The sequence below is a fragment of the Chiloscyllium plagiosum genome, chromosome 2 (genome assembly GCF_004010195.1).
Source record: "Chiloscyllium plagiosum isolate BGI_BamShark_2017 chromosome 2, ASM401019v2, whole genome shotgun sequence".
NCBI lineage: Eukaryota > Metazoa > Chordata > Chondrichthyes > Orectolobiformes > Hemiscylliidae > Chiloscyllium > Chiloscyllium plagiosum.
Genome location: NC_057711.1, coordinates 60,370,299 through 60,390,593, shown reverse-complemented (window position 1 = coordinate 60,390,593; position 20,295 = coordinate 60,370,299). Strand labels below are relative to the sequence as shown.

At 40.8% G+C, this 20,295-nt stretch overlaps 1 protein-coding gene across 4 annotated transcripts in view; it reads left to right on the top strand.

Moving 5' to 3' along the window:
* The window catches only part of pja2 (praja ring finger ubiquitin ligase 2), a 104,571-nt gene that overhangs the window by 39,097 nt on the left and 45,179 nt on the right, over positions 1-20,295 (top strand). For all 4 annotated transcript variants that reach the window (XR_006314654.1, XR_006314649.1, XM_043710414.1 and 1 more), the window contains exon 5: positions 7,286-7,477. Coding sequence is in view for 2 of the 4 variants with exons in the window: in XM_043710414.1 (XP_043566349.1) it covers positions 7,286-7,477 (192 nt within the window). In the remaining 2 variants the exon portion in view is untranslated. The remainder of the gene's footprint in view (positions 1-7,285; positions 7,478-20,295) is intronic.

The following is a 20,295-nucleotide window of genomic DNA, read 5'->3' as shown; positions in this document are numbered from 1 at the left end:
CTCTGAAAATTGCGTTTGACACCTCTGTTCTAGAATGAAAGACTTTTAATGTGTAGTATGTAAGATAGTCATTTATTGCTTTATTAAATAAATGGATATGCATCTGCTTTCTCAAACAAGTTACCGATTTCTTTGGTATATTTTATTGTTTTATCCAAAAAATTACACAGAATTTATAGAAGCATGTTATACACCTGTCCTCCTGTTATAACTCCTGAATCTGCTCATCAATTTCTATCAGCGTCTTTCATTCTTTGCTCCCATGTATTTATCTGCTTTTTTGTTAAATGCATGTATACTATGCAATTTTGGAAAAGACTCCTAGCTCAGGTTGTGGATCAGTTTGTAAGTTTGCTCGCTGAGCTGGTAGATTTGTTCTCCGACGTTTCGTCACGATGCTACAATGTCAGTGAACATCATCAGTGAGCCTCCAATGAGGCACCGGTGTTCTGTCCTGCTTGCTATTTGTGTATCTTGGTCTTTTGTGGTGGGTGATATGACCTCCAGTTCTTTTTCTGGGAGGTTGGTAAATGGGGTGCAAATCGATATATTGGTTAATGGAGTTCCGGTTTGAATATCAGGCCTACAGGATTTCCCATGTGTGTCTTTGTTTAGTCTGTCCCAGGATGTCGAACTGGTCTCCCTCTTCGTCTGTGTGTATTGGTACTAGGGAGAGTTGGTCATGACCTTTGGTAGCTAGTTGGTGCCCATTTATTCTGGTGATTTGTTTCCTGTCCAATGTAATGTTTGTTGCAGTCCTTGCAGGGTATTTTGTATATGAAGTTTGTTCTGCTGGTAGTTGGTATGGGGTCCTTTTAACTTCATCAGGAGCTGTTTCAGTGTGGTGTTAGGTTTGTGAGCTACCATGATGCCTACCTTTCCTATGTATGCTGGTCTGCAATTCTGCAATAAATTAGAAGAAACCCACAAACACACAAACAGCATCCTTACTGGTATAAAGTTAATCAAAGAGGAAAAGAACAACAACAGACTCCCTTCCTAGATGTCATAGTAGAACGAAAAGCCAATGGAGAGCTGCAGACCAGCAACTACAGGAAAGCCACACACACTGACCAGATACTCAATTACAGGAGCAATCATCCCAACACCCACAAACAGAGCAGCATCAGGACATTATTTAAACAAGGCACAACACACTGCAGCACCCAGGAACTACGAGAAGCCGAGGAAATACACCTATACAACATATTCAGGAACAGCGGGTACCTGATGAGCACAGTCGGCTGATTCCTACACAACAGACCTAAACAAGAAGAGACAAGATGCCCAGAGACTCTAGCCACCTTGCCAAACGTTAAAGACATCTTGGAGATAATGACCAGACTACTCTGGCCCCTAGGTATCATGGTAGCTCACAAACCTACCAGTTTAAACAGCTTAGTATTGACAACTTAAATCAGAGCGTTAACTTTAGAAATACCAAGAAAGGTACTTCTAAAATGGAGCAATTGTCTGATTTTTTTTTAGTGGGGATAAAATAAGCAAGCATTGTGTTTAAAGGAATGTGAAAATAAGTGTGTACCTGAATAAAGTTAATATCACCAATTTCATGCCAAAATATAGTTTATAATGCGTGGAGTACTATTACTTAATGGAAATTCCTTGAAAGAGTCAGTGTTCATAGCATAATGAAGCTTACTGCCTTTGATTTAAGTTTCACGGAGGAATCCTTCACATTTTCCATGACAATTAAGAAGGATTGAAATTACAACAGAAGGAGTGAAATGAGACCATTTCACTGTAGTGAAGGGTACTACAGATATCGAAATTCCAACATTGGAAAAGCTCTGAAATCCAAAATGTTTTTCATGGTGTCTGAAGTGTCATTTTGGTGTGTGAGCAGGTGACTCAACTCCACACCCATTCAAATCACGTCACTCAGATGTGACGTGGTGGCATGGCCCAGCACTGACAGGCATCGGATGTGTCTCAGTGCTCGTACTATTCGCACATGCATCTGCTGTTAGATAATTTTTAAAATTTCACTGTGAAAATGTCATTTATTTTGAAATCGAAAAATAACTGGCCCCGAGGATTTCCAATAAAAGGATTGTGAAACTATAAATATGCAATACTACTCCCTGTCCTGGATTTTTGGTTTATTTTCTTTTTAATTCTAAATTTTAGGTCTAATTATTAGGAGATTGCATTAAGCTAATCTGATTAACTTGTTCACAAGCTTCTTTTCATGATTTGAGCTTGTAGGACGATAAGCAATATCCATCCATGTAATGTTGGAAAATCTTGACCTCCATAAAACTTGAGCACAAGATCTGCCTTGATATTAAAGGCCAACATTTCATTGACTTTGTTACTTTTTATCCTTGTGTACTAGTTTATAGTGATTTGTATGCTTAGAAACCAAATTTCCATTGCTTCTCCACAGCTCCTAGCTCACTGCATTAAGCGAAGACTTTATTTTGTCTTTGTTCAATTCAAACTGGAGATCCCACGCTTTTAATATGAGCTCAATCTATGACCTGCCCATTCTGAACCCTTTTGTTACCTTATGGTCTCATTTGTGCAAAACTGTATTTCCACTTAGCAAGTTTTGAGAAGATTCGTTTTTGAGAAGGTTGAGGTTTTAGATATAGGTTTGATCGCTGAACTGAAAGGTTTGGGTTTCAACCCCAAAGAAACCCAAACATATAAATAGAAAGCAGGAATTGTCAGCATTGCTTCACCTGAGGCCCACTAAAGATGTTACCTAGTAGGGTAACGAAACGTCTGGAAACAAACCTTGCAGCTCAGCAAGCAAACATGTATTTCCACTGCTTGTTCTCTTCAAATTTAGGTTTATAACTATTACTTCACCCAGGTTATATGAATTTTAAAATCTGAGATTCCACATATCTCTGGCAAACATAACTATTTCAAAAGTTGTTATCCAAATCCATATCAAAGATTGTTTTCAGTTGTGTGTGCTCTTGTTGATGCTGCTAATGCCATATGTAGAACTTTACTAAATGTCTTCTCGACCTCTATATGGACAACATGCATAGATGCTCATTTACTCATTGGTAGGGAGCGGCATAAATTATTTTCATAAATGCCTTTTGGTTCTCTTTGGTCAGTTCATACTTACCCAAATGCTTTTTCTTTCTTTATTCATTACTGGGTTTAAGGCATCACTGGCTAGGCAACATTTATTGCCCAGAGGGCAGTTAAAAGTCAGTCACATTGCTGTGGGTCAAAGGTCACATGTAGGCCAGACCAGGTAAGGATGGCAGTTTTCTTCCCTACAGGACATAAATGAACCAGCTGCATTTTTCGAACAATCCACAATTGATTAATGATCATCATCGGACTCATAATTCCAGAGTTTTTTTTTAAATTAAATTCAGATTCCATTATCTGCCATGGCCCAGGTATCCAGAACATTACTTGAGTCTCCACATTAACAATCAAGCAGTGATACCACTAGACCATCAAGAAAATTTACATTTATGTAGGACTTTTCAAGGTCACAGGATGTCCCAAGGATCTATCAGCCGTTGAAATATAGTATAGTCGTTGTTGTAATAGAAGAAATATTTTATGCATAGCAAGATCTCTCAAACAGCAAGGCAACCATGACCAGCTAAGCTGCTCTTTGGACGCTGATAGAGGCTAAAACATAGAATAAATTCCCTGCTCTTCAAAATAATGCCATGAGAATCTATACTTCGATCTAGGGTTAACATGAAAAGACTGCACCTCCAATAATGCAGTATACAGTGTATTGGAACGTCAGTCTTGATATGCATGCTCAATTCCTGGATTGGGACTTAGAGTCATAGAGATGTACAGCATGGAAACAGACCCTTCGGTCCAACTCATCCATGCTGACCAGATATCCCAACCTAATCTAGTCCCACCTGCCAGCACCTGGCCCACATCCCTCCAAACTCTTCCTATTCATATACCCATTCAGATGCCTTTTAAATGTTGCAATTGTACGAGCCCCCACCACTTCCTCTGGCAGTTCATTCCATACCCTTACCACCCTCTGTGTGAAAAAGTTGGCCCTTGAGTCTCTTTTATATCTTTCCCCTTTGACCCTAAACCTATGCCTTCTGGTTCTGGACTACTCCTCCTGCACGCACTCACCCCCCACCCCAGGGAAAAGGCTTTGTCTATTTATGCTATCCATGGCCCTCATGATTTTATAAACCTCTATAAGATCACCCTTCAGCTTCTGATGCTCCAGGGAAAATAACCCGAGTCTATTCCATCTCTCCCTAAAGCTCAAATCCTCCAACGCTGGCAACATCCGTGTAAATCTTTTCTGAACCCATTCAAGTTTCACAACATCTTTTCTATAGGAAGGAGACCAGAATTGCACGCAGTATTCCAACAGTGGCCTAACCAATGTCCTGTACAGCCACAACATGACTCCCAACTCCTGTACTCAGTACTCTTGACCAATAAAGGCAAGTGTACCAAATGCCGCCTTCATTATCCTATCTACCTGCAATTCAACTTTCAAGGAGTTATGAACCTGCACTCCAAGGTCTCTTTCTTCCCCAACACTCCCTAGGACCTTCACTGTCCACTACACCTCCAATTTTGGTGTCACTTGCAAACTTACTAACTATACCTCTAATGCTCACATCCAAATCATTTATATAAATGATGAAAAGTAGTGGACCCAGCACCAATCCTTGTGGCACTCCACTGGTCACAGGCTTCCAGTTTGAAAAACAACCCTCCACCACCACCCTCTGTCTTCTACCTTTGAGCCAGTTCTGTATCCAAATGGCTGGTTCTCTCTGTATTCCATGAGATGTAACCTTGCCATATAGTCTCCCATGGGGAACCTTGTCGAGTGCCTTACTGAAGTCCATATAGATCACATTTACCACTCTGCTCTCATCAATCCTCTTTGTTACTTCTTCAAAAAACTCCAAGTTCGTGAGACACGATTTCCCACGCACAAAGCCATGTTGACTACCCCTAATCAGTCCTTGCCTTTCCAAATACATGTACATCCTGTCCCTCCGGATTCCCTCCAACAACTTGTCCACCACCACCATCAGGCTCACTGGTCTATAATTCCCTGGATTGTCCTTACCACCCTTCTTAAACAGTGGCACCCCATTAGCCAACCTCCTGTATTCCTGATGAAGGGCTTTTGCCTGAAACGTCGATTTTGCTGCTCCTCGGATGCTGCCTGAACTGCTATGCTTTTCCAGCACCACTCTAATCTAGAATCTGGTTTTCAGCATCTGCAGTCATTGTTTTTACCTTAGCCAACCTCAAGTCTTCCGGCAACTCACCTGTGACCATCAACGATAGAAATATCTCAGCAAGAGGCCCAGCAATCACCTCTCTAGCTTCCCACAGAGTTCTAGCGTACACCTGATCAGGTCCTGGAGGTTTATTCACTTTTGTGTTTCAAGACCACCAGCACTTCCTCCTCTGTGATATGGACATTTTGCAAGATGTCACCATCTATCTCCCTACATTCTATATCTTCCATGTCCTTTTCCACAGTAAATACTGATGCAAAATACTTGTTAAGTATCTCTTCCATCTCCTACGGCTCCACACAAAGGCCACCTTGCTGATCTTTGAGGGCCCTATTCTCTCCCCAGTTACCCTTTTGTCCTTAATGTATTTGTAAAAGCACTTTGGATTCTCCTTAACTCTATTTGCCAGAGCTATCTCATGTCCCCTTTTTGCGCTCCTGATTTCCCTCTTAGGTATACTCCTACTGCCTTTATCATCTTCTAACTATTCACTCGATCTATCCTGTCTATACCTGACATATGCTTCCTCCTTTTTCCTAAACAAAACCTCAATTTCTTAAGTAATCCAGCATTCCCTATATCTGCCAGGCTTTCTTTTCACCCTAACCAGAATATACTTTCTTTGGACTCTCGTTTTCTCATTTCTGAAGGCTTTCCATTTTCTAGCCACGCCTTTACCTGCGAACATCTGCCCCCAATCAGCTTTTGAAAATTCTTGCCTAATACCGTCAAAATTGCCCTTTCTCCTATTTAGAACTTCAACTTTTAGATCTGGTCTATCCTTTTCCATCACTGTTTTGAAGCTAATGGAATTATGGTCACTGGCCCTGAAGTACTCTCCTACTGACACCTCAGTCACCTGCCCTGCCTTAATTCCCAAGAGTAGGTCACGTTTTGCATCTTCTCTAGTAGGTACATTCACATACTGAATCAGAAAATTGTCTTGTACACACTTAACAAATTCCTCTCAATCTAAACCCTTAACACTATGGCAGTCCCAGTCTCTGTTTGTAAAGTTTAAAAAAAAACAACCATAACCACCCTATTATTCTACAGACAACTGAGATTTCCTTGCAAATTTGCTTCTCAATTTCTCCCTGACTATGAGGGGGTCTATAACACAATCCCAATAAGTTGATCATCCCTTACTTATTTCTCAGTTCCACCCAAATAACTTCCCTGGATGTATTTCTGGGAATATCTTCCCTCCGTACAGCTGTAGTGCTATCCCTTATCAAAAACACCACTCTACCTCGTCTCTTGCCTCCCTTTCTGTCCTTCTGTAGCATTTGTATCCTGAAATATTAAGCTGCCAGTTCTGTCCGTCCCTGAGTCATGTTTCTGTAATTGCTATGATATCCCAGTCCCATGTTCCTAACCATGCCCTGAGTTCACCTGCCTTCCCTGTTAGGCCTCTTGCATTGAAATAGATGCAGTTTAATTTATCAGTCCTACCTTGTTCTTTGCTTTGTCCCTGACTGTTTGACTCGCCTTTGTTCTCTGCTGTACCAGTCTCTGATCTTTTTCCTCACTATCTTCCTGGTCCCATCTCTTCCCTTCCCCCTCCCCCCACCTTACTAGTTTAAATCCTCCTGAGCAGCTCGAGCAAATCTCCCTGCCAGTATGTTAGTCCCCTTCCAATTTAGGTGCAATCCGTCCTTCTTGTACAGGTCATTTCTACCCCCAAAAGAGCTTCCAAAACATTCTGGCTCAGGGATGAGAGTGCTAGTAACTGAACCATAGCTCACACAAGGGTAACTTCCCCACAGCTGTTATTGACTAGCATGCAATTTCCAGTCTTGTCCCTTGGCTCTTAGAAAAATAGTGATATTTAAAATCATTTAATCAGGAAGCATAATTCTTGAATGTAGAGCTTCAGGAAATCATAAATGACTCATCTAATAACAAAATAAAGTATCAAGTAGAAGACCGCTTTACTCCATACTGTGAAGTAAAGGCTCTCTCCTCTGTTGCCTTTTACATAATGCAAATAGTTGACTTCACACATAGTAACTATGTTATTATTTCCATAGGGAACAAACCTCTTTGGAAGAAGGAGAGATCCCCTGGGTAGCATTTAATGAAGAAAGTGACAGCAGCAGCAATAGTACTGATGAGACTGAAGGCTTGGGTCAACTTGCACATTCGGGACTTCTAATCCTGGATGATAACAACAACTTTGAAGATGATTCGAGTGTAAGTGAAGATTTGGACATGGAATGGAGGTTTGTATTTTTTTATAATTCCATTTATATTATCAAGTGTGGTGTATGTTTCGTAAAAAACACTATTCCTGATCTAGACATATCTGACCTCAACTGTTTGTGAGATTTCTCAGGTTGTGGCATCGGCAGCTGAGAGTGGATTTTGTTTGAGAGCAGCTTGCTAGTTAATAGTTGTAACCAAGGTTCCTAAACATGCAATCTGCAAAGACTTCTGACAGAATCCCTCTTTCAGATCTTGCATACTATGACAAACAACATTGTTGTGATTATATGTGCGTGTTTAACAGTGAACTGTAATAACTCAACTGACCTAAAATTAGCAGATCCTTTTTCAAAATAACATATTTACTGGATCCAGGCATTACGGAAACATTTAGTTTTAGATTTGATTATTGTGCTCCAAATTGGTTCCACATTGTTAAATATTAAACTGTAGAATGTTAATATCATAAAATCATTTAGAATCTTTGGAACAGATCATTCTGCTAGAATGAAGAGAATGTGAATGCATTGGAGAGAGTGCAGAAGCAGTTTATAACAATGATTCCAGGAATGAGGTCTATTCAAATCATTATAGCGCACACAAGGCTTTTCTACTTTGCTGCTATATTTATTTTTCCTTGTCTAATCATGCTTGCATCACACCTCCTCTTAAACATATCAATGCTATCCACTTCATCTGGTTTGATCTTGTCACACTTTCATCAATTGGTGTAAATACATTTTTCACAAATTATTTGCTTCCCCTATTGGCAGCTATCATATTTGCACCTTGTTCTAGAGCTGGAAATAGTTTCTCTACATTCAGCATCACAGAGTTCTAAAATTGTTACGGTGCACTATAGGCCACTGGCCATCACGTATGCACCAGGCCTCTGTGCATTTTGACTTGATACTAATCTTCTACCTTTTTCCCATAAATCTGTACATTGTTTCTATTTAAATCATCATATAAATCTCTTGAATCTTTCATTTGATCGTGTCTGTACCACACATAGAAGCAGTGCATTCCAGATCCTAGTGTTTTCTTAATTCACATTTTCTTCTTTTGTAAATCACTTTGAAGAAGTGTCCTCTCCCACTTGATGTTTTTGTGAGCAAGAACAATATATCCCTTCTACTCTGTCCAGATCCCTCATAAATTTCAGAATAGATATATCATCTCCAAGAAAAGGCAGTCACAACTTTTCTAAACTACCCTCCTAAATGAAATTGCTCATCCCTGGGATCATTCTTGTGAACTATTTCTGCCTCTCTCCAGTGCATTCACATTCTCTCTCAAATCTGGTGCTTAAAACTATACACAATATTCCATTCTGACCACTGTCTTAAATAAGATCAGCATAACTTTCTGCTTCTAAGGTCTTTGTTTTAATTAATGAAGCCCAGAATACTGTAGGCTTTATTAAAAGCCCTCTACTTGTCTTTAATGAGTTAACCACTTACAAACCCAGGCCCATCAGTTTGTGCACACCCTTCAGAATTGTACCCTTTAGTCCTTTGATAATGTCCCACCGTATTCTTTGCAGCAAAGTTCATCACTTCAAACTTCTCTTTGAATACCATCTGTCTTGCTAATCCATCTCGGCCAATGTAATTTTGAAGTTTTGACTGCTTTGCTCATAGATTACAGTTCTCCTAAGTTTTGTGTTATCTATTATACTAGTCCCTAGGAAACTTCACTACAAACCTTCTTCCAGTCTGAAAAATACCCATTGAGCATGACTGTGGCTGAAGGACTCCAAAAAAATTTGTATCTGCACTGCTACTGTCAATTTTCTTCCTTGACTGATAACTCTTCTAACAGGTCTGTATCAGTGTATTGAATACCTTTTTTGGAAATCCATGTACACCACATCAGCTGCCTTGCCCTCACTTTTCTGCTAGTTCTTCAAAAACCCCAACACGTTGGACATATTTTTCCTTTAACAAATCCATGCTGTCACTTGAACTAAACCACATTTGTCCTTCAATCACATCTCTCCGAACAATTGTTTTCAAAAGTGCCCCCAATACCCAAGTTAAACTGACAGACCTAGTACTTATAGACTAATTTTTACACTTTTTTTTAAAAAGTGTGTAATGCTTGCAATTTTCCAGTCCTCTGACACCACCATCTAGTAAAGAGAAGATTGAAAGATCATTGCCAGTGCCCCTGCATTTTTCATCTCATTTTTATCAGTATCTATTGATGCATTTCATTGGGTCCCACTGTTTTTTCAATTTTAATTACCAACAACATAACCAAAAATACCTCTTTATGTATTTCATGCCCTTTTAGTGACTAAATTCCTTCCTCTGTCACCATCGCCTGAAAAGCAGGTGCCTTGTAGGTCAAGACAGATGTGAACTGTTCATTTTAAACTTCAAGTATGTTTCTTGTCTCCATGCATAAATCTCCTTTTGGGTCCCTGAAGTTTCCTGCATTTCCTATTGCCATTCTTTAACTATTGGAGTCATAGACATGTTCAGCACTGAAACGGAGCCTTTGGTCCAACACGTCCATGCCGACCAGATATCCTAAATTAATCTAGACCCATTTGTAAGCACTTGTTCCTCTAAAACCTTCCTATTCATATACCCATCTATAGATGCCTTTTAAATCTTGTTATTGTTCTAGCCTACACCACTTCCTTTGGCAGCTCATTCCATACACACATCACCCTCTGTGTTAAAAGTTGCCCCTTAGGTCTATTTTAAATCTTTCTACCTCACCCTAAATCTATGCCCTCCCCTACCCCAGTGAAAAGACTTTGTCTATTTACCCTGTCCATACCCCTCAAGATTTTATAAACCTCTAAGTTCACACTCAGCCTCCGACGCTCCAGGGAAAACAGCCTCAGCCTATTCCGCCTCTCCCTATGATTCAAACCCTCCAACTCTGGCAACACCCTTGTAAATCTTTTCTGAGCCCTTTCACGTTTCACAACACCCTTCCTATAAGAGGGAGACTGGAATTGCACACAGTATTCCAAAAGGGGCCTAACCAATGTCCTGTACAGTCGCAACATGACGTCCCAACTCATACTACTCACTGCTCTGATCAACAAAGGAAAGCATACTTCACTATCCTATCTACCTGAGACTATACTTTCAAGGGGCTATGAGCCTGCATTCCAAGTTCTCTTTGTTCAGCAACATTGCCCAGGACCTTACCATTAGCCAACCTCCAGTCTTCTGGTACCTCACCTGTAACTATCAGTGATCCAAATATCTCAGCAAGGGGCCAGCAATCATTTCCCTAGCTTCCCACATAGTTCTTGGGTACACCTGATCAGGTCCTGGAGATTTATCCAACATTAAGTGTATAAGTCCTGCCCTGATTTGCCTTTCCAAAATACAGCACCTCATATTTATCTAAATTAAACCCCATCTGCCACTCCCAGGCCCATTGGCCCATCTGATCAAGATCCTGTTACACTCTGAGGTAACCTTCGCTGTCCGCTACACTTCAAATTTTGGTGTCATCTGCAACCTAGTAATGATACCTCCTACGTTTACACCTAAATCATTTATATAAAGGATGAAAAGCATTGGATCCAGCACCGATCCTTATGGCACACCGCTGGTCAGAGGCTTCCAGACTAAAAAGCTACCCTCCACCACCATCCTCTGTCTTCTACCTTCGAGCTAGTTCTGTATCGAAAAGGCTAGCTCTCCTTGTATTCAATGTGATCTAATTTTGCTAACCAGTCTACTGTGAGGAAACTTGTCGAATGCTATGATGAAGTCCATATTGATCACATCCAGTGCTCTACCCTCATTAGTCCTCTTTGTTACTTTTTCAAAAAACTCAATCAAGTTTGTGAGACATGATTTCCCACGCACAAAGCCATGTTGACTATCCCTAATCAGTCCTTGCCTTTCCAAATATATGTAAATCCTGTTCCTCAGGAGTCCTTCCAACAACTTGCCCACCACTAATGTCATGCTCGCCAGTCTATAGTTCTCTAGCTTTTCCTTACTACCTTTCTTAAATAGTGGCACCATGTTAGCCAACCTCCAATCTTCCAGTACTCACCTGCAACTATCAGTGATCCAAATATCTCAGCAAGGGGCCCAGCAAACATTTCCCTAGCTTCCCACATAGTTCTTGGGTACACCTGATCAGGTCCTGGAGATTTATCCACCTTTAAGCATTTTAAGACATCCATCACCACCAGCTCCTGTAGTATGGACATTTTTTAAGATGTCACCATTTTTTTCCCCACATTCTGTGTCGTCCATGTCCTCCTTCATATTAAATACTAATGCAAAATACTAGTTTAGTATCCCCTCCCCAACTCCTATGGTTCCTCATGTAGGCTGCCTTGGTGGTCTTTGAGGGGTCCTATTCTTTCCCTAATTATCCTTCTATCTTTATGTATTTATAAAATCATTGCCAAAGCTATCTCATGCCCCCTTTTTGCACTCCTGATTTCCCTTTCAAGTATACTCTTACTGCCTTCATACTCTTCTAAGGATTCACTCGATCTTAGCTGTCTAAATCTGACATATGCTTCCTCTTTTTTTTTCTTGACGAAAACCTCAATTTTTCTAGTCATCCAGCCTTCCCTACAACCAGCACTTGCTTTTTACGCTAACAGCAACATATTGTACCGAGACTCTAGTTATCTCATTTTTGAAGGCTTCCCATTTTCCAGCTGTCCTTTTACCTGCAATTATCTGCACCCAATCAAATTTTGAAATTTCTTACCTTTGATAAGCTTATGGCAGACTTCAGGATTTTGCTTTGGACTAACTGCCAATCCTTTTCATAATCCCTCTGATTTTATTTATTTAATTTCATTCTGAAGCTTCTCAGTTCAACATGATTCAAAATTGTGTTGACAACCTGATAGCTGTAGTAAGCACACATTTTTCCTTGAAGTTAGTTTCTTTCTTCTTTGTCGTCCAGGGAGCTCTGGGTTTGTTTGTACTTTCCCTTCTGATGAAATGTACCTTTACCAACCCCAAACTGTGTCATGTCTGCTGCAGTTTTTCCTGCTAACCTCTAGTTCCATCTTTAATTCTTTCATGGGATGCAGGTATGCAGACATTTAATGCCCATTCATAGTTACCCTTGAGAGGGTGGTGGTGAGCTTCCTTTTTAAACCACTGAAGTACCTTTGGTGTAGCTTGTCCAACCTATTGTTAGAGGGAGTTCCAGGATTTTGAACGAGCGAAACTGAGGGAACGACAATGTATCTCCAAGTGAGGATAGTGAGTGGGTTGGGGGTGAAGTTATAGGTGCATCTGCTGCTCTTGTCCATCTAGATGGTAATGGACTAAGGAGCCTTGGTGATTTTCTGCAGTACATTTTATAAATGATACACATGACTGCCACTAAACAGTGTGGTTAGTGAAGAGAATTCATGTTTGTGCATGAGAGAAGGAATGTAGATGTCATATACATGGACTTTAGTAAGGGGGTTGATAAGGTTCCCCATGGTAAGCTGATGAAGTAGGTGAAGTTGCATGGGGTCCAAGGTGTTATAGCTAGATGGATAGAGAACTGGTTGGGCAACAGGAGACAGTAGTAGTGGAAGGGAGCTTCTCAAAATGGAGACCTGTGACCAGTGGTGTCCCACAGGGATCTGTGCTGGGACCACTGTTGTTTGTAATACACATAAATGATTTGGAGGAAGGTGTAGGTTGCCTTATTAGCAAGTTTGCAGATGATACTAAAATTGGTGGAGTACCAGATAGTTAAGGAGACTGTCAGAGAATACAACAGAATATAGATAGATTGCAGAGTTGGGCACAGAAATGACAGATGGAGTTCAGTCCGGACAAATGCGAGGTGATACCTTTTGGAAGATGCAATTCCAGGGTGAACTATGTAATAAATGGAAAAATCCTGGGGAAAATTGACATACAGAGAGATCTGGGTGTTCAGGTCCATTGTTCCCTGAAGGTGATAACGCAGGTTAGTAGAGTGATCATGAAGGCTTGCAGCATGCTTTCCTTCATCAGACGGGGTATTGAGTACAAGAGTTGGCAGGTCTTGTTACAGTTGTATATGACTTTGGTTTGGCCGCATGTGGAATACTGCATATAGTTCTGGTCACAACATTACCAAAAGGATGTGGATGCTTTGGAGAGGGTGCAGAGAAGGTTCACCAGGATGGCGCTTGGTATGAAGGGTGCTAACTATGAGGAGAGGTTGAGTAGATTAGGATTATTTTCATTGGAAAGGAGGAGGTTGAGAGGGGAACCTGATTGAGGCCTACAAAATCATGATAAAATCAAATTACTGCAGATTCTGGAATCTGAAACCTAGTATAAGTACCTCCCTATTTCTCCCTTTTTATTAGCTTTGACAAAGGGTCAGTTAGACTTGAAACGTCAGCTCCTTTCTCTCTTTACAGATGCTGCCAGACCTGCTGAGATTTTCCAGCATTTTCTCTTTTTTGGCTACAAAATCATGAGATGTAGACAGGGTGGATAGCAAGAAACATTTTTTTTCCCCCAGAGTGGAGGACTCGATCACTAGGCGTCACGAGTCAAAGTGAGAGGGAAAAAGTTTTGTGGACATATACACGGAAAATTCTTCAGGCAGAGGGTAGTGGGTGCCTGGAATGCGTTGTCAGCGGAGTTGGTACGGTTGGGAATGATAGCGTCACTTAAGATGTATCGAGACAGATACGTGAATAGGCAGGGAGCAAAGGGATACAGACCCTTAGAAAATAGGCGACAGATTAGATAGAGGATATGGAATGGCGCAGGCTTGGAGGGCTGAAGGATCTGTTCCTGTTCTGTAATGTTCCTTGTTCATGTGGTGCCAGTCAAGCATGTTGATTTTGTCCTGAATGATGTCAAACTACTTGACTATTGGAAGTGTTTTTCTCCATGCTCCTGGGAGTATTCCATCACACACCAGATTGTGCAGGGAAGACAGGCTTTAGGAAGTAGGAGGTGAGTTACTCACTGCAGAATTCCAGGCTTCTGACGTACTCTTGTAACCATAGTATCTAATATGGGTAGTCTAATTCAGTTTCTGGTTAATGGTTATTGCCATGATGTTTTTCCAGGGGTAATGTTCAGTGATGGCTGTGCCATCGAATGTCAAGGAGTGAGGTTCAGATTCTGTCTCATTTGAGATGGTCATTGACTTCCATGTGAGTCACTTGCTATCAAACCTGGTTAATGTCCAGGTGTTACTGCATTTGAACATAGTCTGTAATAAAAACCAAAGGAATTGCAGATGCTATAAATCAGAAATATCTGGTAAAGCTCAGTTCTGAGGAAGAGTCGTTTGACCCAAAATGTTAATTCTGATTTCTCTCCACAGATGCTGCTAGATCTGTTCAATTTTTCCAGCAGTTTAAATTTGTTTCGGACATAAGTCACTTCGGTATCTGTGGTGTCATAAATGGTGCTATTCAGCCCAGCTCTGTTGTTGCCTCATTGAAGCCAGCTTACTATTGATTAGTTTTATTCTGGATTGACTTGGCCCACCTCATTCCTCCTTATTGTTTAACTATGGCCTTATCAATTATGTGTTTGAATTTTCTGAAACATCCTCTTTTTCCAATCCCGCAATGCCCTTCTTTGGAAAATATCATGTCTTCATCTTTCTTTGCTTTCCAATATATTCTGAACAATCTTATCACTGGGAATGTACATCACACAGATTTGCCTTTCCTAAACTGAGACTTCATTATTGCCTCAACCTCAAAATCCAACTAAACCATTCGAACAAACTCTTCAATCACATAAAATATACTCTGCCTTCACAGACATACAGTGAAACCCTGAATTAAACTTGATTTCTTTATTCACTACACCAATTTCACTTATTGCCTTAGTATTCTATGCTGTTTGCCTTTCTCAACATTTCGTGCTTTGCATTCTAATGTTCTCTCTTGGTTCCCAGAAACCTGTTGAGTTTGTTTAAACCTTTTAAACAGCACTAGCAAAACACCCTCCCAAAATCTCATTCCTGGTTCTTTTCAGGTATAGACCATCTGGCATATACTGGTGTCATTTCCCACAAAGCCAGTGGGAGAAATCTATAGCCTTTCCTCTTGCAACATCTTTCCAGCCAGGGATTGGCTTGTCTTATCTTCCTACTTCTCTACTCAGTTTCGCTATCACTGGGAGTAATCAGGAAACCACTACTTCATAAATCTTGCTTGCGAACTTTCTGCCTACCTCCCTAATTGCAGGACTTGAGGTTTCTTTTGTACCTATATTGTCATTACTAATGTGGGCTACGATCTCTGGTACGCTGAAAATGTGTTGTTGGAAAAGCGCAGGTCAGGTAGCATCCAAGGAACAGGAGAATCGACATTTCGGGCATAAGCCCTTCTCCTGTTCCTTGGATGCTGCCTGACCTGCTGTGCTTTTCCAGCAACACATTTTCAGCTCTGATCTCCAGCATTTTCAGTCCTCACTTTCTCCTACGATCTCTGGTACCCAAGATGAATGTCTTGCAGCCATTCTGTGACAGCCTTGACCCTAGTACTAGGCAAGCAAAATGTGATTCTGGAGTCATGTCAGCCACAGAAATGCCTGACTGTTCACTGAACTGAAGAATCCAATATCAGTGTTACCCTATCACTCTTGAAGTCATAGACTCATACAGCATGGAAACAGACCTTCAGTCCCACAAGTCCATGCCTATCATGTTCCCAAACTTAATAAGCCCCACCTGCCTGTGTTTGGCCCTTATCTCTCTGACCTTTTGCTATTCAGGGACTTATCCAATTATCTTTTAAACGTTGTAACTGTACCTGCATCCAGCCCTTCCTCTGGTAGTTCGTTCCACGCAGTAACTAATCTCCATGTAAAAATACGTTGCCCCTAATGTCCTTGTTAAATTTTTCTCCTCTAACCTTAAAAACACCCCCTAGTTTTGAACTCCCCTGCCTTATGGAAAAGACCTTACCAATGAAGTGGCGACTTCCAAAGAAATCAACGCTGTGAGCTGGACTCTAACCTGCGCAGGAAACCTCCATTGGATTTCGAATCCAACGCCTTGGAAAAGACCTTTCACCATTCACCTTATCTTTGCTCCTTATGATTTTATACGACTCCATAAGGTCATCCTTCAACCTCCTAACCGCCAGTGAAAAAAGTTCCTGCCTATCCAGCCTATTTTTATAACTCCAATCCTCTAGTCCAAGCAACATCCTGGTAATCCTTTTCTGAACCCACTCCAATTAATAATCTCTTCCTTTAACAGACCAGAACTGCATGCAATATTCCAGAAGAGGCCTCACCATACAATCTCAACATGACATCCTAACTCCGATACTCACAGGTCTGAGCAATGAAGGCAAGCGTGCTAAACGCCAACTTAACCATACTGTCCACCTGTGATAGAAATTTTAAAGAATTAGGTAACCAAACTTCTAGGTGTCTCTGTTCTGCAATGCTACCCAGGGGTTTCCCATCAATTATACAAGTCCTGCCTTTGTTTGTTTTACCAAAATGCAATACCCCGAATTATTCAAAGTCAACTCCAACTGCCACTCCTCAGCTGGCTGACTGACTATGATCAAGATCATTGAATCCCTACAATGTGGAAGCAGGCCATTCACCCATCGAGTCCACTCTGACCCTCCAAAGAACACCCCATCCAAACCTATCCCCATCCCTGTAATCCTGCATTTCCGATGGCTAATCTTCCTAACCTGCACATATTTGGACTGTGGGAGGAAACCCATGCAGACACTGAGAGAATTTGCAAGCTTCATACATACAGTCACCCTAGGCCGGAATTGGACCCGGGTCCCTGGATCTGTGAGGCAGAAGTGCTAACAACTGAGCCTTAGATATCTTTGTAATCTTAGATAAATTTCCTCACTGTCCAGTATACCACTAATTTTGGTGTCATCCACACAATTACTAGCCATGCCTCCTATATTCTCATCCAAATCATTTATGTAAATGACAACCATAAGTGGATCCAGTACTGATCCAATAGTCACAGAACTCCAGTCTGATAAACAGCCTTCTTCCAACTCTCTGTCTCCTAGCTTAAAGCCAATTATGTATTCAATTGGCAAGCTCACCCTGAATCCCATGTGATCTAACTTTATTCATCATGCAGACCCTTTTCAAAGGCTTTACTAAAGTCCAAATAAACAACATCTGCTACTGTGCTCTCATCAATCTTTTTGGTCATTTCCTCAAAGAACTCCATCAAGTTTGTGAAACACTATTTCCCTCACACAAATCCATGCCGACTATCCCTAATGATTCCTTGCCTCTCCAAGTGCAAATAAATTCTACTTTTCAGAAATACTTCCAACAACTTACTCACCACTGACATTAGACTAGGCAAAAGTGAGGACTGCAGATGCTTGAAACTAGAGTTTAGATTAGAGTGGTGCTGGAAAAGCACAGCAGGTCAGGCAGCATCTGATGAAGGGCTTTTGCCCAAAACGTAGATTTTCCTGCTCCTCGGATGCTGCCTGACCTGCTGTGCTTTTCCAGCACCACTCTAATCTAAGCACTGACATCAGACTCACAGGTCTACTGTTCCCATGCTTCCCCTTAGAGATTTCTTTCATAATGGCACAACATTAGCCACCCTCCTGTCATCCGGCACCTCACCCATAGTTAAAGATTATATAAATATTTCTGCTAGGGGAGCTGCAATTTCCTCCGTAACTTCCCACAACGTCCTGGGATACATTTGATCAGGTCCCAGAGATTTATCCACCTCCATGTTGTCTAAGACTTCCAGCACTTCTCTTCTGTAATGTGAATTTCAAAACATCATTATTTATTTCCCTGGGTTCTCTAGCCTCAATTTATTTCTCCACAGTAAAAGCTGATGCAAAATGTTCATTTAATATCTGAAAATCTTTATCCATTGTTCCCTAATCTTACCAGTCTTACCTTTCACTCTAACGGGAACATAATGCCTCTGAATTCTGGTTATTACAATTTTGGAAGCCTCCCATTTGCCATTTGTCCCTTTATCTGCGAAACATCTACTCCAATTAACTTTTGAAAGTTCTTGTCTCACACCATTTAAAATTTTCTTTACTCCAGTTAAGAACTTTAACTTTTATGGGGAGCTTATCCTTTTCCATAAATATTTTAAAACTAATAGAATTATGATCACTAGTCCAAAGGTGTTCACAACTAACACTTGAGCCACTCACCCTTCAATGCAACGTGGCCACCTTGCATAACCCACACGAATATCCAGAAAAATAGACCATTTGTAATTGGGAAGCTCGGGGATTCCTGCAGCACCTGCCAGTTTCTCTTAAACTGCCTCATGGGCTCTTGTTCCCTAGCTGGCTGCTTGTGGTATACTTTTGATATGACCAACTCTCTGAATGTGCTAACACTATCATGTGCATTATAGCATCCTTCTAGAGATAAATAATTTTTTTGAATGTGGACTCTAGTGTCAGAGCAGTTAAGGACAAAGAGAATCTCATCTTTTTGTAAAGATGAAGAGACAAAGTGTAGGAAATGGACTGGTTAAGAGCCACATCAAGGGCAGTTAAAGGGAATCTTTAGAAGGTGACCTCATCAGAACAGATATAACAAAGACCGAGAAACTGACTGAAATAGAGTATCTGTTGGAAACAGGACAGGAGATGTGCAGTCAAGGTAGCTGTAGGAGTCAGTGCAGTCTGCAGTCCTCACTTATTCTGTGTGTTGAAATAGCCAGGGATGTAGATAAGTAGTAGACATATGGTTGAAAAAATGGCAGTAATAAGATAGGAGTTTTAATCAATTCAAAGCAGGCTGAAATAATGGATTTATCAGGATAATCTGTTTGTGGATCTTGAGAAGGTTATGCAAGGTTCAAAGCTCATGTTGAGAACTTGAGGTTAGTGACAACTTGGGAAATCATTGTTCACTGGTGGAGTCCTGGTTCAAAGGGAGGAAAGAATTATATCAGAGTTGGCATCAGCCATCGCAAGGTAGTGGTTGGTTTATCAAATTTCAGCAGCACCATTATCAGCAGATTTAATGACAGTCTTAGGTGTTAGTTGAACTTGAGGCAATAATTTGCTGCAGGTTCATTGGGAGGTAGTTTTGAGTGAGGGGTATATAAAAACTGAGTTGGCTGATGCCATCACATTGGGAGTTGATGATGGAAAAGTTCTGAGCTATGTGGCACGAGGATAAAACAAGGTGAGCCAAAACTTTTGAATGGAGTGAAATGGTTCACTGTGAGGGAGCATGACTCCTGGCCAAACAGAGGTGGAGGTAGAAGGCGACCTCAATGAAGTGCCAAACTTAGCTTTGGTGTGGAAGCATAAAGAGTTTGAATTGCAGTCTTTGAAGACAGCTCCTGTGGCAGTCTAGTGACAATGTGGCAGTTAGATTGAAATGAGAGCTGGAAGTCAGAGGAATGTGAATGGGAAGAAGAATAATGAGAGTCGTCGATATCCAAGAGGTTTTTAATCAGGATTTTGTGTCTACTCCTTAAGGCCCTGTCAACTTATAACTACAGTACTTTAGCGATTTACATAACTTAAGGCAATAGAGGTGCAAATGAGATCTCAGAATAGTTATATTTTCCCAAGAATAAGTGGAATTAAATCATAAATTTTGAAATAACTTCTGCTGTGGATTATTCACAATTGGGAAATTGTGTTTGATATTATGCCTATTGGTTGCAAAAGAGCCAGCTGGCAGCTAACTTCTAGTTCCTGCAGCCTACCACCAAAAATGATTCACCTCCAACGTCAAGCCCCATATTAAATTCAATTTACCACTTATCCACCCACAGAATGAGCTAGTTTATTATTTATTTCTGTGCACTTCCACATATTATTAGCTGTGCTCTATAATTTGTTGAATACTATTACAATTCCTCCAGTTTTGAGGCAAAATCTTTATGTATGGTGTAAAAC